Source organism: Mytilus trossulus, chromosome 2 (assembly GCF_036588685.1).
Source record: "Mytilus trossulus isolate FHL-02 chromosome 2, PNRI_Mtr1.1.1.hap1, whole genome shotgun sequence".
Classification (NCBI taxonomy): domain Eukaryota; kingdom Metazoa; phylum Mollusca; class Bivalvia; order Mytilida; family Mytilidae; genus Mytilus; species Mytilus trossulus.
Genome location: NC_086374.1, coordinates 91,908,920 through 91,933,219, shown reverse-complemented (window position 1 = coordinate 91,933,219; position 24,300 = coordinate 91,908,920). Strand labels below are relative to the sequence as shown.

General features: G+C 32.6%; 1 protein-coding gene across 2 annotated transcripts; it reads right to left on the bottom strand.

The window, feature by feature from the left end:
* Positions 1-421: 421 nt before the first annotated feature.
* Positions 422-23,516, bottom strand: LOC134708362 (L-proline trans-4-hydroxylase-like). Of its 2 annotated transcripts, none has more exons than XM_063568834.1 (10): positions 23,429-23,516; positions 22,811-22,875; positions 19,379-19,457; positions 9,250-9,331; positions 7,193-7,303; positions 6,115-6,209; positions 5,335-5,425; positions 2,815-2,944; positions 1,991-2,142; positions 422-651 (listed from the first exon to the last, which is right to left on the bottom strand). In XM_063568834.1, exons 2-10 carry the CDS (start codon positions 22,821-22,823, stop codon positions 544-546), a joined length of 861 nt encoding a protein of 286 aa, XP_063424904.1. In that variant the 5' UTR covers positions 22,824-22,875; positions 23,429-23,516; the 3' UTR covers positions 422-543. The 2 variants fall into 2 exon arrangements, with proteins under 2 accessions (XP_063424904.1, XP_063424905.1); XM_063568835.1 differs by lacking the exon at positions 23,429-23,516 and adding an exon at positions 23,329-23,407.
* Between the last annotated feature and the right edge of the window lie 784 nt (positions 23,517-24,300).

Below are 24,300 nucleotides of genomic sequence, written 5' to 3'. Positions count from 1 at the left end.
ACGATAAAAAAAAACGACCCATCCTTTAAGCCTGTTGCAAGATTAAGATCTACCAATATCTGTCATACCCTTATTTTCGAATGGCATTCAAAATTTTCAATCCTTTGTCTTTTTCGACTCACATTTTAGAGGTTTTTAAATTTAGTATTGAGAACACTTTGTAATTCTCATCCTGAAATGAGTTTAGTATTTGCAACTTATTGTCAAGTTACAATGGTGTACCGATCATACATGAAATATTTACACTGGACGTTAAGCAAAGAAATCATACAAATTTAAAATTTTCAAACTGTAACAAATTAAAAGCTTCTCAGACCGAGGCAACGACGATGGAAGTTTGTAACGACTTTGACAGCCCTTGCACGGTTGGCGACAAAGGCATGGAAACAAGTATCAGCTTTATAAAAACCATGATAATTCATAAACAATACTTGTATTTGTTTTAAAGTCAGCTTGAATCAGAGCCTTAAAAGTACTATAATTCAATAAGTAATTTAACAAAAATAGAAATGTTGCATAGTATCTTAACCAAAGTGTTCAACACTACTGTCCTTTGTCAGCTTTGACTGTTTTGTCAACACTTGGGTCAAGAAAATCTTTCCCGGTGAAATCTATGTAATTTCTACATTCTTTGATTGCTGAGTTTGGCACCTGCAAATATGGAAGAAAAAAATGTATGTTATTCGTGTAATTTAAATAATGATCATTTGGAGACCAATGTCACATGTAAAACAGGATCTGCTTACCATATCGGAGCTTCTGTGATTACCCGCAGATTTTGATTCTTTAGTTTCAATATTGTGTTTTGTTTAAAATACTGCGTTAACGTTTTGTCTTTAGTTTTGTCTTTTTCTTTTTTTAAAAGCTTTTTCTTTTTTTGAAAGGCTTCAACAAAATAATCATGTTCGTCTTATGTTTGCATGAGTGAGTTGAAACTCGACATGTAGGAAGGTTCTGTTCATCCTTTCCGCAGCACATGAGACCAACCCGGTTTCTTCATGGGTTCTTGTTGCTGAGTCTTTAGTTTTGTATACTATTTATGTTTAATACACTGTTTGTCTTTCGATCGTTTTTCTGTTTTTTTCCTACGGCATTGGCAATGTAAAAGAGATAATGTGGTATGATTGCTAATGATACAAATCTTCACAAGAGACCAATTGACACAGACATTAACAACTATGTCTATACGTCACCGTACGGTCTTCAATAATTAGCAAAGCTATCAGCTAGTTTTTTTGTCTTAGAATCATATTCGAAACAGTGTGGTCCTGGCCATTGATTGACGACCTAAATTATCCAAATGACTGGGACAGATTAGGTGAACGTTTGTCTGTAACGACCATTGCTCACTTCTAACTTATTATAGAATTTAAACTGTGGGGTCACCAAAGGTTCTTAACGCCTTTAATAATAAAATAATTCGAAAAATTATTCAGGAATAACCTTTATGTTTTGATTTATATTATTGATAAAAATCAACACATCGTATTATTCCGGATTCGTTTTTCGAATTGCTTTTTTTAGGTGTTGAGAACCTTTGGTGACCCCACAGATTCAGTGTCTTTAACAAGTACATAGTGAGCAGTGATTGTTACCGACAAACGTTCACCTTTTCTGTCCCAGTCAATGGGATAATTAAGGTCGTCAATCAATGGCCAGGACCACACTGTTTCGAATATGATTCTATGAGTTAAAATATCCCTTTGGTATCTTTCACCTCTATTTTACTAAATACTATAACATTATTTATTTTATGAACTGGAATTTAAAAACAAAATGTTTCATTTCTATGATGGCAATGTTTTGGCAGGATCCAGTATATCCCTAACCCGGTGACTGAATCGCAATATCGGAAATTACAAACAAGATACACGTTACTTTCGAGGTTATAATATTGGATACAGATAGTTCCGTGTTCTAGAATACAGAATCAGCGGAAGTCAAAACGTAATATAACTTTTATAAAGAAATAAAGAAATTCAGAAGTTACCTTTTCTAGTGGTGTATAATTCGGGTGATGGTGTTTAAATACGGGGTCGTTAGACTTCAGGTTATATGAGTATAATAGCGCCCAGCGCCTGTTCGGACTATTGTTCGGAGCACTGGTATGTATAACATTACTGTGGAAAATCAAAGCATCACCTTTAAACAGAATATACTAAATTTGTAAATGATTATGGATAATCATAGTCTGAATTGAGTTAAAGTTAAACATGGCGCTAAAAATCAAAAACTAGAAACGATAGTAAGGTTGCATGACTGCGCATATGTAATTGTGTAACAAATGATTATTACGATTATTTTTCGAATATATCTTCATGTTATAACCCCTGTACACGTATGTTTATAAAATTGAAATAGGAACTAACTGTTATAATTTCATTGCACTTCTTTACTTAAATAATTTTGTATGAAAAATGTGTATATAGATACATAGGTATACATTTATTGAGAAAAATGAATTTATCTGTAGTTTTGTGGTACCTTCTTTGCATCGAGAGTGGGAGGTCATAGATTCGAACCCCGGACTGGTTAAACCTAAGACTGTTAAATTAGCATGTGTTGCTTCTTCACTTAGCACGCAGCATTAAGGAGTCAGAGCAAAACTAGTATGTTCGGAGTCAGAATAATCTGTTCGGATAGAGTGTCATGTCTTTCTTCGGACTTTTACCTTATGAATTAGAACGTGGAAATTCATAATCATATCACAATAACATGATATCATCCTGAATATGTATTTGGATGTTAAACAACCATCCAAACAATGAATTTCAGAATCTACAATTAACCTAAAGGAGTTAAAAAATTAGGTACCTGGATCCATTTCCACGTGTTTAATTGGATGTCTCTCGATGATCTGTTTGACTCTTTCTATATCGCACTGATTTTGGCCAGCAACAGGGAAGTGATCAATTCTACCGCATTTGTGGCTTCCAGGTAAAATCTAAAATTTTAAGAGAATGTACACAATATTAAATAAGAAGATGTAATAGAATAAGATAAGATAAGATGAGAATTTTATTAATCTAATCATAAAGGGCATCATTTTACAACAAAATTATGCACAATATGATTGCAAAAAAAAATATTTGGTTGCAAATGAGACGACTATCCAACAGAGTCCAATGAAGTAGATTTTAGTATTATAGGTCACAATACAGACTTTCGCTCATCATTTTTCTATTTTGTATCGATATATGATTTTAATTATTATGTTCGTATTTTCTTCCGCACCTTTTCAATATATGGTTTCCGTTCCATGATGATTTGTGTTTCTTACCATTTCCGGAGCACCTGACATCACCTCCGGTTTTAGGTAGAGTCCTTGTCGCTCAGATTTAATCTTTCTAAGTTTGGTTAGTGTACTGTTGTTTGACTATTCGTCGTTTTTATTTTACCTGTTCCACTCAACCAAGTTAACTTCTCTCATTACTTGGTGTCATCGTCCGTTGTCGTCCGTTAACTTTTACAAAAACCTTTATATCTATAACTTCAAGGCTAAATTCAACCAAACTTGGCAATAATCATCATTGGGGTATTTAGTTTTTAAAATGTGTCCGATGACACTCTGCCAAATCGGTACGAAGCTGGGTACGATTATCGACGGAAACGTACCCTATTGGTACCATTCATCCAAAACACGGTACCCAGGGTACCATCATTGAAAGTAAAAGTACCCAGGGTACGTTGATGGAGTACCCAGGTCGACAACGACCCATTCAGCGACACTGCCTACCAACCAAGATTTCCGACATGGCTAAAATTAGCACATAAAAGGAAATGCAGGTTTTTTTCTGTTATTTTGAAAACCGTTTTAAATAGGGACAGTAATGTTCAGAATGTTGAGCTCTATATGCCAAAACCGTCTGAATCAGACGACTTTTTATAGCATTTTTTATCATTTTGCCCTGAAAACTATAATAGATAGAAAGAAACTTTAAATGCTAAATTGATCAGCAAGTTCTACAAAAAAAAGAGTACATGGTCGATAACTCTTTATTAGAGTTTAAACGTATTGTCCTTTCATAACGATGTATACCAATATTTTGCTTTTCATAACGATGTATACCAATATTTTGCTTTTCATAACGATGTATACCAATATTTTGCTTTTAAACTGATATCTTAAAATCTATCAAAAATGATCAACAAGACAAGGTCTACATTTAAGACCGATGTGGGAAATCGTGCGACACCTTATTGGAGTTATTGCCCTTAAAAATTACGATTTTTTTTTTTATCAATTTTTTAATGTTTTGCCTTATATTTTTATGTTTTGACACAAATTATAAAGTCATGATTGATAGACACTTTAGATCACAAAAATGATTAACAAGGCAAGATCTATTTAAATGTCAAAGTTTGCCAATATTATTAGCAGACGATCACTCTTTATAGGAGTCTTTGCTCTTTTAAAAATGGGGATTGTAGTTACCTTCGTTTATGTTTTGCACAAAATCTCAAGAAGATGCAAGATCCAACAAAACAGATTTGTGTCATGAATTATATACACGTCTTCAATGTCGAAGAGGGTCCTGTGTTTAAATAATATGCACGTAGACCAAGGTGAGCGACACAGGCTTATTAGAGCATCTAGGGTTTTTGGTGTTGTTTATTTTTTTGCTATGGCATTATTGCTTTTCCCCCAACTTCAGTTTGAATATCGTTTTGATATCTCTCTTCTCTCTTTGATTGCGAACGCTCGAGATCAAAATTATGAAAGGCAAAATATATGTTAAGTTTGAGAATATAACAAACAAAACGACAAAATGCTTTATATCTGTATAAGGGGGTTAATCCTTTATGTTGGTAATGCCAACGTCACACATTGGCGTATAGATCGGCGTGCACTAGACGTACAGAAAAAAGTCCGTATACGTTATGTGCACGCCAGAGGAACGAAAAACAATCGTTAAACGTTTGCATAAGTTTGAAGTACGCCGAAATGCAAAGGTATACGCTTGGCGAACGCTATAACTCCAGGAAATTTTTATGCAGTATAAAATTTTTCATCCAGCTCCAGCGTTTGCCAAGCGTATACGCTGTGATCACGCACGTAATACATACGTTACGTGCGCGTTGAAAACGCTACAAATAAGTTTCAGATACGTTTAGGTCATGTTGTTTACGCTTCTAGCTTGTTCGACTCTAACTAAAACGTATGTGGGTCTGTATGTAATTGTACGAATAAATGTACGCTAATCAAAGTATGTCTCTTACAATTTTAGGTTTTGAAATTCTTTCTGTTGTATTCAACTTTAGGTTTGTTCACTTTACAACATCGAATATAAATGGTTGTAAAAAGTTTTAACAAGTGTATACTTTTTCTATTACCTGCAGGCATCCATTAGTTTGGTCGCTTATATCAACAGGAATGAATATGGTTAAGAGATCCGGGAACAGGTTTCCGTTTTTGTACCAGTACCTTTGAAATAAAATAATTCTATTCAAAAAAGATTGTTTTAAAACAAACATTTCTTGCATTTTATTTTGCTACTTTCACTGCTTATTTATTCAGATGAATATATTATATACCGATTAAAAAAACTGTATGGACCTTCTTTTTTAAATACCCAAAGTTTCAAAAAGGTGTTATCATTATGATAATATAAGATTCTTTGATCAACTTGACAATTGTCTAGAGAGAACACCTTGAGAAAAGTCATACATGCAACACAATGTCATAACAAGTTATTCAGTAAGGGAGCTACCATTTGATTGTTATGGGGGGGGGGGGGGGGGGGGGGGCTATGATGAAATTAAAAAAAAAAAAGGCAGGATGAGTAACTTGGCAAAAAAAAAGAGGCAGGATGACAATTGTTGTAAAAAGTCAGGATAAGCTAAGAAAAAAAAAAGGCAGGACCGAATAGACTGAAAAATAAAAAGGCAGGACAGAGATAACAAATAAAAAAAAAAGGCAGGACACAATTTTTCATCCTAGCCCCCCCCCCCCCCCCCCCCCCCCATAAAAATCAAATGGTAGCTCCCTTAGTATTTTTAAATTTATCTCAGCAGAAGAAATAAAAAGAAAGTTTACACTGCCAAACATAGATGGAATCCAGGGTCCCATACCCGAGCGAGTATATGAATACTCTTATCTTTATTGAGTTTTACCCGTAATCTTGATGCCACAGAAAACTTCCTCCCGTATAAGCATCCTTCCTCACAAATTTTGCATGGTAGTGGTAAATTTCACCACCTCCAAGTAACTAAAAATTAAAACATTCAGTACTATAATTAATTTTATCAACATATCATCTTTGTTCTGAAATAAAGGGTCATTATTTCAGATCACTAAACAGGTTCTAAAAGTATTTGTTTCGCTCAATTAGATCTTTAGTTCTTGAAGATGAGAACACTATACTCTCTAATTCACTATAGTAAAAAATAAGAATAGAAAAATGACAATTTTTAACAGTATTTTCTTGATTTTTTCACGAATGTGTCTCTATTACGTTTACGGTTTCTGGTGAAGTCTTTATTTTGTAGCATTGTAAATATAAACTAGCTCTTATTGAACAAAACTTTTTGGGTTTATCAGGGGTATGAAATTCATTTGTTCGTTCAAGCTTTAATAGGTATACATATATTTTTGAATATTTTAAATAACGACGTCAAAGAGATAAACAAAATCAAAACGTTTTTAAATAATATTTTTTTATCACTATTTAATGCATTATTTTTTTTTACATGAAAAACGTATTCTATTTGAATTTGTACTTTTTCTATATCTGTGTCGCTTAGGTAGGACACGCCAAGCTTACAAAATACTATATACATTTGTAAAAAGGTTTGAGCGGGACTCGGTGGCCGAAGAAGTCCAACTACTGTATCCTATCCTGACGACACTAAATTGTGAGTTCGAACCCTGGACAAATCAGGTGTGTAGTAGTGCTCGATCCCAATCTTAATTTACTATTTTTCCTGTCGAGGGTCAGTGGTTCTTACTTGGTATTCAGTTCGGATTCATGCAATGACCGCCAAGAAATAGCAATAGCACTGAAAGTATTATTACGTACCCATCAAACAATCAATAAGGGTTTGTGTTGACATGGGCACAGTGTATTGCTACTTCAGATTATATTCCTTTATCATTTTCAGGACAGTGCTTTCGGAATTTTTCGAAAATTGTTTTTAAACAACAGACCAGAAAAGAATATTTAAAAAAAAACTTAGTAACAAGCAAACAAACCTCTTGACATGTGTCCACAACCTTTTCACTCCTTGACACGATGCCTGTTACGTCGTCTCCTGGGTGACTCCATATAACAAGTCCAGCTTGTTTTCCCTGTCCGTCTGGTAACTACATTGTATAAAAACATGTCCGTATTCATTTTTTTTATATGTACAAGTGGTCGAATTTTTTTCTTACATAATGTATATTTTTTAACAGTTTCCTGACTAAATGAATAGTTTTGAAGCATTTTATCAGAATAAAAGCAGATCATAGAGTTATTTCCACTTTTGAGGAGGGTAAAATCTACGATGGGCAAAATAGAGATATTTGGGGCAAAACCAACATGGTTGAAACAGTATGTCCATAAATAGGCTGCTCCCGGAAAAGTTAGCACGGTGACCTATGTTTTTTTTTGTATTTGATTGAAAGTAGACACCCAAAGTATTGCAAAAATGCATATATGAAAAAAAGTTAATTACTTTAAAAATCACGAGCCAGCTTCCTTAACGCAATTGTATGTATAGTAATGAAAACAAAAATGACAGAGAGTTGAATAAATAAACAATTAACAATAACTGAAAAAAAACGTTAATCATATTTTTCTAAAACAGGCATCTTTAGAAATCGTTTGTAACTATTTTTTTTAGTAATTGGCAGACCCAGTCCTTAAAGTCATAAAAAAACTCAAATTAAAAAAAATTAATGCATATGGGTTTTTTTTTTTTAACTCAATGGATAGTTTTCATTTTAAAACTTATGTACATATACTTTTTTCTGAAGAAAATTCTTTAATTTGGTCATATTTAGAAGATGTTTACTTTATTCTAATTGCAAGACACATATTTTCCGTATGCAAAGTGACCCACCTCGTAAAAATCCAGTGATTGCAATACGCATGGATGTCCTTAAAATAAACTATTATCTGATTGTACATGTTAAACACGTCGTTCTCAATATCTATGCTTTTTTGTTGATTGTTAACAAACAGGTGACAATAGTTAAACTTCGGCTTCAAAACACGAACCTCAATTACTTGCCATATAATTTTCACAACAACACTGACCGATGGAAAAAAATTGACGATAATACGAAATGTATGCAAAAAAAGATAAAATCGTGCACAGAAGACTAATTTTTTATGTGCGTATGTATTGATTCAAGAACAGGTTTAACATTATTTTTCACCGGTCACTCTGTTTCATATGACTTAAAGATATAGAAATTGTGTTTTTGATGTATCAATGCTTCACTATCAATTTAACGGTTTCCTATGGTCATTGGTGTGAACTTTTACCATGGGATAAAAAGTGACGGGAAATGTTTGAATTCAAATGATCATTGATAACTCTGCATCAATGCATCTATTATGATTTAAAGCAACAGATGTAGAAAAATATAAATATAAGCACTAAGGAAATCACTTTTCACACCGGATATCTCGAACGGAATTACGTGGAGGGTGAGATATTCGAAAAGAAATTACACAAGACCGGAAACGGATGGAATGTACAATAAGGCAACGATTCCAACGGAGGTCCCTTATGCTATGTGGAAATCAGATTCTGATTTTACCTACTCACATTTTGTATTTTTTAAAATTGATCCTCAGGATTCCAATTACACCGTAAATTTCTGATAGGTGTAATTGTTTTTTTTCACGTAAATGTTTCTTTTACTCCTCCGAGTTTTCAGAACAGAATTCTTTTACTGTAGTTTTATATTAATCCACATCTATCTGTTGGTTCAATACATTGATAGAAGCTCCGAAACTTTACTAAACGTTCACTGTTTCGGAGATGGCAATTTTGAAGCGTTGTCACAGCGACATCTTGCAATGACTTAATTATAATAGGCGCTATGGGCGGTCTTGATTTTGGCTGTCTTTGATTTGCGACCCGGTTAGAGCTTCTGCTGCGTGTTGAATGTTATTGCTGACTTTGAGATGAAAAACAGCAATAAAAGTGCCAATCCATTCTTTAGGGATTTGTTAAGAGATATAATGTATATGAGATTTATGTCATGATTATGTACACCATCTCCCTTGTTTTGTTTTTTGATTACATAATACTTACACCATATCCATATTTTTGTGCCATGTCACTATCTTCAAGAACTTTCTTCATTTGGCATATTTCTTCCTCATCAAACATTTTTCTAAAATTATTATAATAATGTATATGCATTGTCCTTTATGACAGTAATTTAGTAGTTTGCAGCTTTTAGACATGTATAAAGGGGATTTTCTTTGTTAATATTTGTATATTTATGTTTAGCAAAAATAGCATAAAATTAGCTTTAAAGATTAAGGTAATATTTTAGCTAGCAACAGATACCGTGATATGAAGGCAAAAGAAAGGAATGATAATGGTAAAAAATACGTCCTACGATATAAGCAAGCAACACGTTTAACGGGTTTAATGCCAGTAAAGAGAAAGGTATGCCGGTAAATCACAAGATATGGCGGTAATGAGCGATGTATATTGGAAAAGAATCAGGTAAATCAATAAATTGATAGGGATAAGAATTTTTATTGCCGTTCAAAAGCAATTTATTCCAGTTAAAAGCAATATACTGTGCAGAACATAGTAGGAAGCATGTCCGTTAGAAGAACACTTTTATCAATGAAATACAATATACAATTCCGTGAAACTGCCCCAACAATCTATATTCCAAGTTTGACAGAAAGGGTAAATTTTCACTTGGCTCCCGTTATTTTATAGCTTAGTGCTCCCACGCCAAGATATACTAGTATGTCATAGCCTCATATAGCGACGGCTACACTGGAACTTCTTAGATCTTCTTATTTTCTTATCTATCTGAGTGATATGTTGTTAAAGAGCCACTAGAGATCATGTGTCTGTTGTGTAAATGTTGGGAGCCAAAAACAAACCATTTGGAACAAAATTAAAATATTGAAATCTTGGCGATTTTTAAGAAGTCATCCTTTAAAAACAAAATGATAATAATAGTAATTAACTTTGAAAACTTCGAAAGAGACATCCATACTTAGTTATAAGGTGTTCAGATATTAGATTCAGAGTTGCTTTATGTATACAAGAAATCAACATTTTATGCTTTTCATGCGTCCGAAGGATGAAATGTATTTATTATGCATGCCAGTACCGAAGTATGGACTATTCTGAGCGACGATACTATCGGAGACCGATAGTCCACCAAGAGTTGTATCGAATCCATGTGTTGTAAAATGATATCAACACTAAATTAGAAAAACGCTTGTATTGTTACACCTTCATCGGGAACATTCAAAGCCTTGTATATGAAATCCAAAGATGTATAAGAACCAGAACAGTCGAAGACCTATGTGAACAAAAGGCCACAAAATGATAGTCAAATTCAATAATATAAGATGAACGTCTACTCACAGAGTTGAAACCTTTAATATAATAGTTTCTTAATGATTTCTAATTTTAATAAAGGACCATTTGATATTATGCATGCAAGTAACAAAGTACGAATGTACTGACAACTTAGTTGATGATGATGCCCTCTTGGAATGATTATTCACCAACAGAGTTATCCACTCAGTAACGTTACATTAAAAGATGTAAACAACTCTTTATGATTTTCATGAATTCGAAGGCGTTTCTAGGTCAACCTTCATGAGGGACTATTAAAGAAAGCCAAAACTTTATAAAAACTGATAGAATATGAAGATTAACAAGTAACTGGAAGTTTACTACATGAAAAAATAGTTAAATTACGATTAAAATTGCAAAGGCACTTCAAAGTACCATTATATAGAGCTTGGATATTCATAAAGTTGCATACTATACACGTACTAGTACATTTAATGTACATGTATTCATTTTTTGTAGATTTTTTGGCATTTTTTAAATCAATTTGGGTATCATTAATTATGTTATATCTCTACCTGATTGGCGTTTACATTCTGACGTCAAACGCGCGATTCTACGTAGTTTTATCAAATTCAAAAATGGGAAAGTGATGGATGACGTTATGTTTGATATATGCATTTTTGTGCTTCTTTGTTAAATATTTGTTTGTTTGTGTTGTGATACTTGAGGTTCTTGTACATCCGGTCTTTTTTTTTGGTGATATTCTCGTTTACATGTGGTGTGGCTCTGTGCTTATACATTACGTTATTGTGCTATTGTAAAACTTGTATGTTGCTTTTCTTTCCTTTTTTTTCTTTGTGCTTTATTTATATGCCATATTATGTTTCTTCGTTACATATATGACGTGGCTCTGTACTTATACATCCAGTCATTGTGAACTATGGCAAATTTATTCCATTTTGTGCTTCTTTTACATATTTGTTTATTTTTTTAATAATTAAGATTATAAAACAATGTTGACTGCTGTTTATTTGACTTTTTTTACCTATTACTAGTAGTATAATTGTTTTGTTCACGCATCGATGTAAATATAAGTGAGAGGTTTAGCTAGCTATAAACCCACTGTCCAGGTTCAGTCCACCATTATCTACATAAGAAAATGCCTGCACCAAGTCATGAATATGATAGATGTTATCCATTCGTTTGATATGTGTTTGAGCTTTTATTGCCATTAGATAAGGGACTTTCCGTTTTGAATTCCCTCATAGTTTCGGCGAATATTTTTGTGATTTTACTTTTTCTTTTACAATTAAAAATAATAAAACAAATAAATGGAGGTCACGTTTAATTGGAATACCACATCGTATATAGAAGAAGCAAAACAATACATGATTGCATATATTTACAAGGTATTTATTATTATGCATTCAGTTAACACATCCATTACAACTTGTATAGAGTCAAAATCTGTATTTTTTCAACAATTCATTCCAGTATTTTGACTGTGACTAATTTCTTTACATAAACTACAAGGTTCTTTATATTACTTACAAACAAACATTTTAAGTTTTTTTTCAATTACATGAAGATACTATATATCTGCTTATTTGGATCATGTACAGTAAAAAAGACTCCTGTCTAAAGCAAACTTCACATCTGTTTTCAAATTCTAGATTTTCAAATTTTCAAAATGTTGAAAATTAACATCCCTGATCACTAATTTCAGAATGTAAAACAGCCATCTTAAAAACACGTGTCATGTACTGTTGACGCTTCCTGCCACTGCGATATACAGTTCTCAAATCCGTATTTACTTTGCAGCATATATTGTAAATACGATTTTCTAGCCTAACACCGTTCAGAAGTTGATAGACATGGAGCTGGGAATTCATAATGTCAACATAAGAAAAGGCGGGAAAATTACTCTTTGCCTTTTCGAGTTCTTTAACAAATGAACTGGTCAGGTCAAGTGTAATGCACAACTGTTGATCATCTTCAAATGATTTGGAAATGCCATGATAATGAGAACCCGTATGTAGCTTATGTTTAAACTTGTCAATTTTAGGACGAACTTCTTCGGACATTTTGGCTACATTTCTCTCTTCTCCGCTTATGTTTACTTCCATAACAAGTTCGGCTGGAGTCTGCATGACAAAAAGTATAGCTAACAACCTCTACCGACTTAATTAATAATATAAAGCAAATGTCAACAACTGTTTTTTCTGTTTCCTATAGCTGAGTCTTTTTTTGATTGTTAATTCCAACTAATAATTGTCTGATATTTGGCTATGAACGTATATTTTGATCACTGATTCGGACAAGTTTACTTTTGACCTGTAAGTTCTTTCTTTTTCTTTGTAGCCTTTCAGCTTTACCAACCGTTATTGATCCCTGAAAATGAAAAATGTAATATAACATATATATGGCTATGAAGATAAAGTATCAAAATATTGATATATAAAAGAAAAATGTTTATGAACTTCCATCCATAACACAAAAGTTGTACATAAACAGCAAAACAAAATAAAAACCTGATGTGGTGTGAGTGCCAATGAGACAACTCTCCATCCAAATAACAGTTTTTAAAAGTAAACCACTGTAGGTCAATGTACGGCCTTCAACACTGAGCCTTGGCTCAAACTGAACAACAAGCTATAAAGCCCCCCCCCCCCCCCCCAAAAAAAAGTACATATTGAAAACGTACATATTAAAAACTTCCCTTTTCTGAACCATTCTACACAGTTTAGATTTCTGGGTTTGCTGAAATATCATCAATTTTTTTTAGAGACTGCAATACCACAGATTTTTATTGTGTGCCCCATGTAAAAAAAAATATCTCGATGTGAAAAGATCATAAATTAAATAATGTAATTTATTTGACAAAATTAAACTTCAAAGATGATAAGAACCCTGTTGGCATATTTGACAATAAACAGTTTTCATTTTATAAATAAAAAAATTGTGATATTAATATATGCCCTCTAACCAGAAGATCAATTAGTTGCATTAACTGTGACCCCCCTACCCCTTTCTTTTTACTGACATAATTGACATAATTGTAATTTAGAAATAACTTCCTGTTTGATAAGATAATTTTAAATTTTACTATAAAACAAAAAGTATACGGATACGCCACTCGCACTATCATTTTCGATATGTAATGGACCGTGAAATTGGTTCAAAAATCTAATTTGGCATTAAAATTAGAAAGATCATATCATTGGGAACATGTGTACTAAGTTTCAAGTTGATTGGACTTCAACTTCATCAAAAACTACATAGACCAAAAACTTTAACCTGAAACTTAACCCGAATAATCCAGTAGTTATATTACGATCACTTCGATCACTCCATTAACCTCGAGAAAAGTAGTGGATAGAGGGCGCTGAATTATTCGAGTTACCTGAAACTCTCACTTTCATTTTAATGTTCAGTGAACCGTTAAATTAGGGTCAAAAGTCTAATTTGGCTTTAAAATGGAGAGAGGAAATGTAATTGACACACGCATGCCAGCATAATGAAATTGACCCCAGTGACTAGACAATTAATTCTATAAGACTAGTATTATAATAATTAAAAAATGGCCCAAGTTACAAGTCGATAGCATAATAGAAATTGGCCCAAGTGACAATCAGAATGACAATGACGCTGAAAGTTTAAAAACACCAATCATGTGTGTCTGGAAACGAATCATGACTGAACAAAAGATCCAAGCCGGATATCTGAACAAATACAACGAAAAACAGAAATTATCAGAAATTTCCGAGGGGGGTGATGTCATTTCACAAATTTCTCAGTATGATACGGCATTATCCCCTAACTGATTCCCGAAAAATCAAATGTATAGGACAGAAAGTCCCAGGATGATATAAATGATAGTTGTTCATGTCTGTGTCAATTTGGTCTCTTGTGGACAGTTGTCTCATTGGCAATTATACATCATATTTTATAATTGTAAAAGACAACACAAATGTGCAATTCCTGATGCTATTACTTACTCACATGCTCAATTGTTTTGTTTTTTGTGTGGTCATTATATATATGGTACGTTTCAATGCTTTTCTTATTACAAAATCCATATGTTAATTATTGTACAAGTTATAAGCCAATTATAATTTCTACAAGTACTTTTAGTACAATCATGGGCATATACATGTAGTACATGAACTACTAGTATTAAAATTGTACAAAGTCAAAATGCAAATTATAATTTGTACAATTTTATGTATATGTTCCGGACCATATGAGTATTTGGTAAACGGACAAAAAGTCACAGGACAAAAAGTCAAAAATTTGGTAGGACAAAAAAAGTCACAAATAATCTGCACAGTTCACAATTGTTTGAATATATAAGAGAAATATCTTTAAAATTTACTTTTCATTTACATTTATTCATATTTAAGTATAGGAAATGTGTCATTATATTTCAAAAATGAAGATTTATTTTATTTTAATCACGTAAAAGATATATTTCTAGGCACCATGAAGCCATTTATTATTAAGTGCCAAGCCACTTTGACATTTTGTTTTTTTACCAATTATGTGATCATCGTCAATATTTTATTGATCAATTTTGTTTGCAAAGTTGGTTTATATACAATAGTTCAAGAAAAATACAAAAATATTTTTGTAATAATAAGTGTTTTTCCATTCAAAGAAAATTATCAGAAAAAATGCATTCACTTTTTGTCCGTGACTTTTTGTTCTGTGACTTTCTGTCCGTGACTTTTTGTCCTGTGACTTTCTGTCCGTGACTTTTTGTCCTGTGACTTTCTGTCCTTACCTTCGAGTATTTTGACCGTCATACGCGTATGGTCATGACCATATGCGTATACTCATATAGTCCGACCATACGCGTATCCGGAACATATACATGTAGCTTGAAAGTTTATTGTTTATATTTATACTTGTTTATACTTGTTTATATTCTGTATAATAGAATTTTAAGAAAATTAAGGAAAAATATTACTTCTGAACACATTCTACCTTGAATTTCTTTGACACCAGGTACTCTGTAGGTAATATATCGCCAAGTTCTGTTTTTGTCTTCAGTTCGCTTTATGTCCGAAGATTTAGTTGTGAGATCGGATAAGTGAACATGTATATATACGCATACATATCTATAGTTTATGATATGTGTACCCGTAGACAGGAAATGCCATCGCCAACTCCATAGAAGCCATATTTGTTTATTACCTGTCATGCACCTCAAAGTGAAAAAATACCCGTAAATGAGAATGGTGTCAGTGTGAGATCGTTACAATTACCATATAGACTACAGGAAACAGCAGGATTTGACAATTAACATGGCATCTGGTGTTCAATTTAATTTTACAATATAATGTTATTTGACGACATTTCAATTAAGCATGCCGACAGTAATTCTAGAAGCTTCCTATAATCTTTTTTATATTTATTTGTCAAATGTGAGCTTAAAACTTTTCCGACTTGTGGTGGCTCCTTTTTTATTTTATATTTCTATTTATTTTTTTTTGGTTTTTTTGGTTTTCTCAAGGACTAAAAATAGATACGTCCCTGGTTTTCTATATAAAAAAAAATCTTTTTTATATTCTTTATATTTTATTTAGGTTCTATTTTATTTTCATCTTTTATTTTTTTGTTATTTATCTATAAGTTATTTCATCTTTCAACTTTTTGCTCTTTTTTACTATTTATTCATGTTAGGGTCTAATTTGTGGGTACAAGTCAAATCGGCACCTGGTTAAATCGGCATCTAGTCAAATCGGCACCTATTTAAAGTCAATTCGGCATCCAACAATATTTGATATAATATATGGGACTGGGACTATTATTCTAAGTAAGTAATTTAAGTATACAGCATAATAGTCCCAGATATATATAAATAATTCTAAAAATGTATTAATTCTATCATGATCTATTTTGGGGGTTGGGTTTTATCATCCATTACATGTTAAAAAGCATCAAGCAGTAAAATTACAAAAGTTTTCTCAAAATTATGTTACTAATGTTTTGATAAATTTTCTTTTCAATTAATTATTTAATAACAATAATCAAGTACAAATCACCTCATTATTTAAATGCCCTAAAGGCGCAATCTAAAGCCGACAGTGCCAAGGCTTTATTACCGGTCAAGTTCGTTGAAAAAACCACATAAGTACATAAAAACTTAACACGGGGGGGGGGGGGGGGGGGGGTCGTTAGTGGTGAAATTGTTTTAATAGCACTACATTACTAGTTACTGCAAAATTAAAAACAGAACTGGAGCGAACATCCTTAATAAAAATGCTTGTACATGATCGCCCTCATCAAATGAACCATTGTGGTTGTATAGTCCCAGTTATACTAAAACTAAAACTAAACTATTAAAATATTTTATTATGGATCAGATGTATTTTTTTCATAAAAAAAACAGTTTGCATTAAAGTGCTGACAGCCAAAAGGACGTGCGGTCAGATGTTATTTTTTAAGGGTCGAAAACAGTCATAGTTTGTATTTTGGCAAGCCTTGTATTTATTTATTTATATTTTTGTCTGTATAGCTTATTGCTCAATGAGCTAAAATGCAGTGATATTAGAAAGTATTGAAGAAAAAGGGAGAACAAACGTTGAAAAGAAGTCCGTGGAACCAAGGAATTGTAAATTAAACCAGATGCTCCGCAGGGCGTAGCTTTATACGACCGCAGAGGTTGAACCCTGAACGGTTGGGGCAAGTATGGACACAACATTCAAGCTGGATTCAGCTCTAAATTTGGATTGTGATTAAATAGTTGACACAGCATAGGTTTCTGACACAGAATGAATGTGTTCTAATGAACTTAAAATTTTTGTTTTCTCTTAGAGCAATTCACTATGCTGTTGAATATTAATCCTCTCAAAAAAATGTTTGAAGAAATTTTCTTTTTATTTATTAAATTTCAAATTAGAAAAATTGAACCCAATTTTTTAATCACATCCCCCTTTCCCTTATTCCAAAACTAATCTCAATTAAAATATTCTAATGGAGTTTGCAACAATAACTACTCATTTAAATACATCATAAAATATTAAGATGTAAAAAAACTGCTTGTTATCACTGAATGGTAAAGATTATTTAAATTTATCAGTTGGTAGTAAAAAGTGAATATACATTGTATATTGTATATAACAAAGATTTAGGTTGATTCTGGACAAAGAAAGATAACTCCAATTAAAAAAAAATCTTGCTATTGCACAATAATGTGCAATAAGATATTTCTTGCTTACTATTCTGGACAAAGAAAGATAACTCTAATTAAAAAAATATTTGCTATTTCACAATATTGTGAAATTAGATATTTCTTGCCATTGCACAATACTGTGCAATTGAAAAGACTTGCTATTACACAATACTTAATATAATAATTTTAGATCCTGATTTGGACCAACTTGAAAACTGGGCCCATAATCAAAAATCTAAGTACATGTTTAGATTCAGCATATCAAAGAGGCCCAAGAATTTAATTTTTGTTAAAATCAAACTTAGTTTAATTTTGGACCCTTTGGACCTTAATGTAGGCCAATTTGAAAACGGGACCAAAAATGAAGAATCTACATACACAGTTAGATTTGGCATATCAAAGAACCCCATTTATTCAATTTTTGATGAAATCAAATAAAGTTTAATTTTGGACCCATATTTGGACCAACTTGAAAACTGGGCCAATAATCAAGAATCTAAGTACATTTTTAGATTCAACATATCAAAGAACCCAACCAATTCATTTTTTGTCAAAATCAAACTAAGTTTAATTTTGGATCCTTTGGACCTTAATGTAGACCAATTTGAAAACATGACCAAAAGTTAAGAATCTACATACACATTTAGATTCGGCATATCAAAGAACCCCAATTATTCAATTTTGATGAAATCAAACAAAGTTTAATTTTGGACCCTTTGGGCCCCTTTTTCCTAAACTGTTGGGACCAAAACTCCCAAAATCAATACCAACCTTCCTTTTATGGTCATAAACCTTGTGTTTAAATTTCATAGATTTCTATTTACTTATACTAACGTTATGGTGCGAAAACCAAGAAAATGCTTATTTGGGTCCCTTTTTGGACCCTAATTCCTAAACTGTTGGGACCTTAACTCCCAAAATCAATACCAATCTTCCTTTTGTGGTCATACACATTGTGTTTAAATTTCATTGATTTCTATATACGGTTGGGACCTTAACTCCCAAAATCAATACCAATCTTCCTTTTGTGGTCATAAACATTGTGTTTAAATTTCATTGATTTCTATATACTTAAACTAAAGTTATAGTGCGAAAACCAAGAAAATGCTTATTTGGGCCCTTTTTGGCCCCTTATTCCTAAAATGTTGGGACCAAAACTCCCAAAATCAATACCAACCTTCCTTTTATGGTCATAAACCTTGTGTTAAATTCATAGATTTCTTTTCACTTTTACTAAAGTTAGAGTGCGAAAACTAAAAGTATTCGGACGACGACGACGACGACAACGACGACGACGACGACGACAACGACAACGACGACGACGACGCCAACGTGATAGCAATATACGACGATTTTTTTTTCAAAATTTGCGGTCGTATAAAAATACAATTCCTTTGTTGAACAGAAGTCAGTCGAGCACAAGATATTCTACCACAATTGTAAACAAATGCACATTGTGAACACGTTCCTACCAACTTCTTGGAGATCTGCATGCGAAGTAGTTCTATCATACTTCCACATTATATCTATTTTATTTAGAGAAAGAGATTCGAAAGATATCAAATGGATATTCAAACTCATATTAAGTCGAAAACAAAGTGACAATTCCATGGCAAGTGATAGAAAAACATTTACAGTATACAAAAACAACATAGAAAACTAAAGACTAATATACATGTACATAATACATGTATATACACTTCATACCTGATCATGATGTAGCCATTGTCATCAAATGCTTGTTTGATATTGTCTGTAACCTTGAAAGAATCTGTGTAGGTATACTCTGAAAGAAATAATTTATAATGAGTCATTGTATTGACGTTATTGACTATGGTGTGAGTGCCGATGAGACAACTCTCCATCCAAATAACAATTTTTAAAAGTAAACCATTGCAGGTCAATGTACGGCCTTCAACACGAGCACCCAACAATAAGCTATAAAGGACCCCCAAATTACTATCGTATGTGCACGATATTATAAAAAAAATTGCATAAATTTCGCACAATCGTCATTTTTTTCAATCGGTCAATGTTTTATGTGAAAATATGGCAGGTAATTAAAATTCGTGTTTTGAAGCTGAAGTTTAACGATTGTCACATGTTTGTCAACAAACAACAAAAAGCATGGATATTGAGCACGTGTTTAACATGTACAATCCGGCATTTTGCATTTGCGCCGATCTGCATTTCATTTGCGCCGATTTTTTCTTTCATTTGCGCCGATTTTTTCTTTCATTTACGCCGAATTTTTTTTACAGGTAAATAACAGGCGAAAAGATATAAGAAATTGTGGTATTGAGTGCCAATGAGACAACTCTCTATCCCAGTCATGTTATTTTTCATTTATCAACCTCTTCCGTTAGCCAGTTATGTAAAAGTTATGAATTGTCTATAATAACATATATATAACTGTTGTACTCTGCTCACCATGAGCAGGATAAATCGATACAAAAGCTATATATTTACATACTTTAAATTCAAGAAGTAAAAACTTAAGATATTAAAAAGCACTCTGTTAATGCTAAAATGAAGAATTATGAATCTATTTACAGCATTCAAATCATAATCTTGTCGAGTGTTTATAGGCAACGCATCTAATATATTCCTTTCTTGTGATTTCTTCTCTTCTATATTTGACATAAGTGTTGATAACGAAGTCCATCTTTTCTTTGTCTGGCTTACGTACTGATGCAGGCATTTCTAGAGTTCGCATTTTAACATACGAAACCGCCTGGATTTCTTGATAACATCTATAAAACATATAAGTTTGGGTGCAGCTGCTCAGACATGAGGTGGATAGCGTTACATTGTGCATGTAGGCTAAGAATGTAAGACATTTGTCATCAGAAGGAGAGTCTGACATATTGTCAAAGGTGATGCAGTCATGGATTTCATTTGGTTAATTTGTCTTAATATATACTCTGTGCTCAGCTCATGTAAAAGTATTAACTTACATGTAATTTACCGGTAAATCTAATTAGGACAAAAAATAATATCGGCGCAAATGAAAAAATTGTATCGGCGCAAATGAAAGAATGAAAATTTTCAAAATCGGGCGCAAATGTCATACGCCCGTACAATCAGATAATAGTTTATTTTAAGGACACCCATGCGTATTGCGATCATTGGATACTAACGAAATGGGTCACACTGAGGTTACTTCGCATACGGAAAATGTGTCGGGGCATTGCTTCCTTGAAAGCTTCCTTGAAAGGAAGCAATGACAATAAAGTAAACTTCTTCAAGATATGAACCAATTGAAGAATTTTCTTCAGAAAAAAGTATATGTACATTAGTTTTAAAAAGAAAACTATCCATTGTGTTATAAAAAAAACTGTAAACCTAGGTAAATATAAAATTCAGGGAAGTAACTAATGGAAAAATTGAAATGTTGATCGTTTGATCTATAATTGTTTTCCCATAAACGAAAAAAAGTATGATTATACTTCTTATCGTCATATAGTAAAAATAAATACCCCCTTTGCCTTTTATGTATGGTTGTCATATTTGCAATAATACCACATTTATTTATGGCTATTAGGAATTCAAAAAGATAGGAATAGAGCTACATTTCTTTAAACAATATTTGATATGATTATTTTTTATAGCAATTTCCTGCAAATGGTTGCATTTACAAGGTCTTCGGCTATCATATGTACCCGAAGTCTTGTTAAGTTAATGTGCTTCGGTCCTTGTCTGTAGCAAGATTAATCATTTTTAGCTCACCTGGCCTAATAGGCCAAGTGAGCTTTTCTTATCACTTGGCGTCCGCCGTCGTCGTCCGTCGTCGTTAACTTTTACAAAAATATTCTCCTCTGAAACTACTGGAACAAATTTAACCAAACTTGACCACAATCATCATTGGGGTTTCTAGTTTTAAAAATGTGTCCAGTGACCCGGCCAATAAACTAAAATGGCCGCCATGGCTAAAATTAGAACATATGGATAAAATGTAGATTTTGGCTTATAACTCTGAAACCGAAGCAGTTAGAGCAAATCTGACAAAAAATTAATTTGTTTATCAAGTCAACATCTAGCTATCCTCAATTTATCAGACAAATTGAACAATAGGTTGTTGGGTTGCTGTCCCTGAATTGGCAATTTTAAGGAAATTTAAGGGAATTTTTTGGTTGATATCTTGAATATTATTAGAGATAAGCAAAGTAAGATCTACAAATAAGTCAACATGACCAAAATGGTCAGTTGATTCCTTAAGGAGTTATAACCCATTATAGTAATTTTTTAGCAATTTTTCGTACTAAATGTTTGTTATCTTTTACAAAAATCTTCTCCTCTGAAACTAATGGGCCAAATTTAACAATACTTGGACTCAATCATCATTGGGGTATCTAGTTTAAAAAATGTGTGGCGTGACCAGGCCAACCAACCAAGATGTCCACAATGGCTAAAAATAGAACATAGGGGGTAAATGTAGATTTTGGATTATAACTCTGAAACCGAAGCATTTAGAGCAAATCTGACAGGAGTTAAAATGTTTATGTAATCAACATCTAGCTACCCTGAAATTTTCAGACAAATTAGACAATCGGTTGTTGGGTTGTTGTACCTGAATTGGTAATTTTTAAGGGAATTTTGTCGTTTTTGGTTATAATCTTGAATATTATTGTAGATATAGAAACTGTAAACAGCAACTATGTTCAGCAAAGTAAGATCTACAAATAAGTCAACATGACAAAAATGGTAAGTTGATCCCTTAAGGAGTTACAGCCCTTTACAGTCAATTTTAAACAATTTTCATAAATTTTGTAAATTTTTGTTTTTTAACAAAATATTTTCCTCTGTAACTAATGGACCAAGTTCATTTTAGATGAAGATAATTGTAAGTAGCAAGAATGTTCAGTAAAGTAAGATCTACAAACACATCACCATCACCAAAACACAATTTTGCCATTAATCCATCTGTGTATTTTGTTGAATATTATCTTAGACCAAGGTGAGCGACACAGGCTCTTAAGAGCCTCTAGTTAGTTTTGATTAGATAAGACCAAGATATTCATTTTGTTCCCCGCCCCGAATGTCAAATGATCTTCCCCGAGTCTGACAAAAAAAATAGATTGTTAAAACATTAAAGGCTGCCCAAGTTAAGAACTATTGTAAATCTTTATCATTCCATACCTGATTCTGTCATAGTGTGTTAGTACATTGGGTCATCAGGTCTCTTAATAACACTTGCTTTCTTCCTGAAAAAATGTTAATATAAAAGGATGTTCCTTTTACATAGAAATAAGATATGGTATGAGTGTCAATGAGACAATATGGCTGAACTAATGAGAGCATTATGATAAGTAGATACAGATTTCCTGCTTTCAGAACGCGAAGACAGTATGCAGAGTAAAATACTGCTTTTTCTTCCTCATACCGTATGACCCTGCATATAATTGATAAGATGGATATAATTGACTAAGTTTTCGGCAGCTAACTTTACACTTGTGCACTCACTTGACAGCAGCAATCGAAGGCATATATACCGATATCTTGTTCGGACGGTGTAAGATTAAACATTTTGATTTTTACCGTTTATCTTATTGGAACCACAGCAGACTGTGTACGCACATGAATAAAATTTAGAATGGAAAAGAGAAATTTAAAGATTAGGAATATGAGAATAGACAACTACTTAGAAGACTGTATACCTGCATAAAATGAAATGACAATACAACACACGAAACACACTATAGCAAAGAGTTTTAAACTAGAGGTGAAAACTATTGGATAAATAAATGAAGTTCATACCTTATGTGTAATGTGTACAATTATGATAATGAAATAAAGGTCATCATTATCTGTGTAGACAGATCATCACTATCTGTGTAGATAAATAAACTTATCATTATCTCTTTATCATTTAGTAGTTGCATGGTTTCATCTGATGTACATGTACATTATATACGTGTATACCATTATAATCACTTTAATTTGTTTCACTCGTAAACATGTATGAAATAACAAGTAATTCGTGTTCTTCATGTTATTGTTTGCTTTACGGTGCTTGGACAAAAAACGAAAAATACACTTTATAAATTTGCGTACGAAATGCTTTTCTATATTTACCTTAAACAAGAGTTTATGCATGGCGTTCCATTTAAAAGGAGGTAGACCTTGGTTAAGGGACATAACTCTTAAAATCATCAGTACGTTTGTGTCAACCATTTTCATCAATATATTCTAAGCTTCAAGGTTACATAGATTATTTCCAATCTGTTTCAGGTAAATGCTTAAAATACATTAATAAAACTTGACTATTACAAACGCATCACTGAATTAAAGAGTTATCTCCCTGGACCAAGGTCTACCCCCTTAATCTTCCACTGATGAATAGGGGCAGAAATTTGTCTGACTTGGTCACTCATAGACCCATTATGATTAACTGTCGCTATAGTCCAACGTGGCTGCGTATTTATACATCATGCACAGCCAGTTGCTTAATATTGACAAGAAATTTTCGTCATACATATATTTATTTAAATAACTGGTTCACAATTCGAATTCTGTATACTAGGAATATAAACATAAATAAAAATACTTAAATTCAATTCTGCTGTCCGGCAATAAAACTTTTGCAGATATTAGGATGTATCATGAAATACGTAGGTATGTTGCATTAC

What these genes read in the sequence shown, in the direction of transcription:
- LOC134708362 (XM_063568834.1), bottom strand. An exon ending in CTGTGGCATCAAGATTACGG is followed by an intron (nt 5,426 to 6,114) that starts GTAAAACTCAAT and finishes TTTATTTCAAAG; the next exon opens with GTACTGGTACAAAAACGGAA. An exon ending in ATTATACACCACTAGAAAAG is followed by an intron (nt 652 to 1,990) that starts GTAACTTCTGAA and finishes CCATATTTGCAG; the next exon opens with GTGCCAAACTCAGCAATCAA.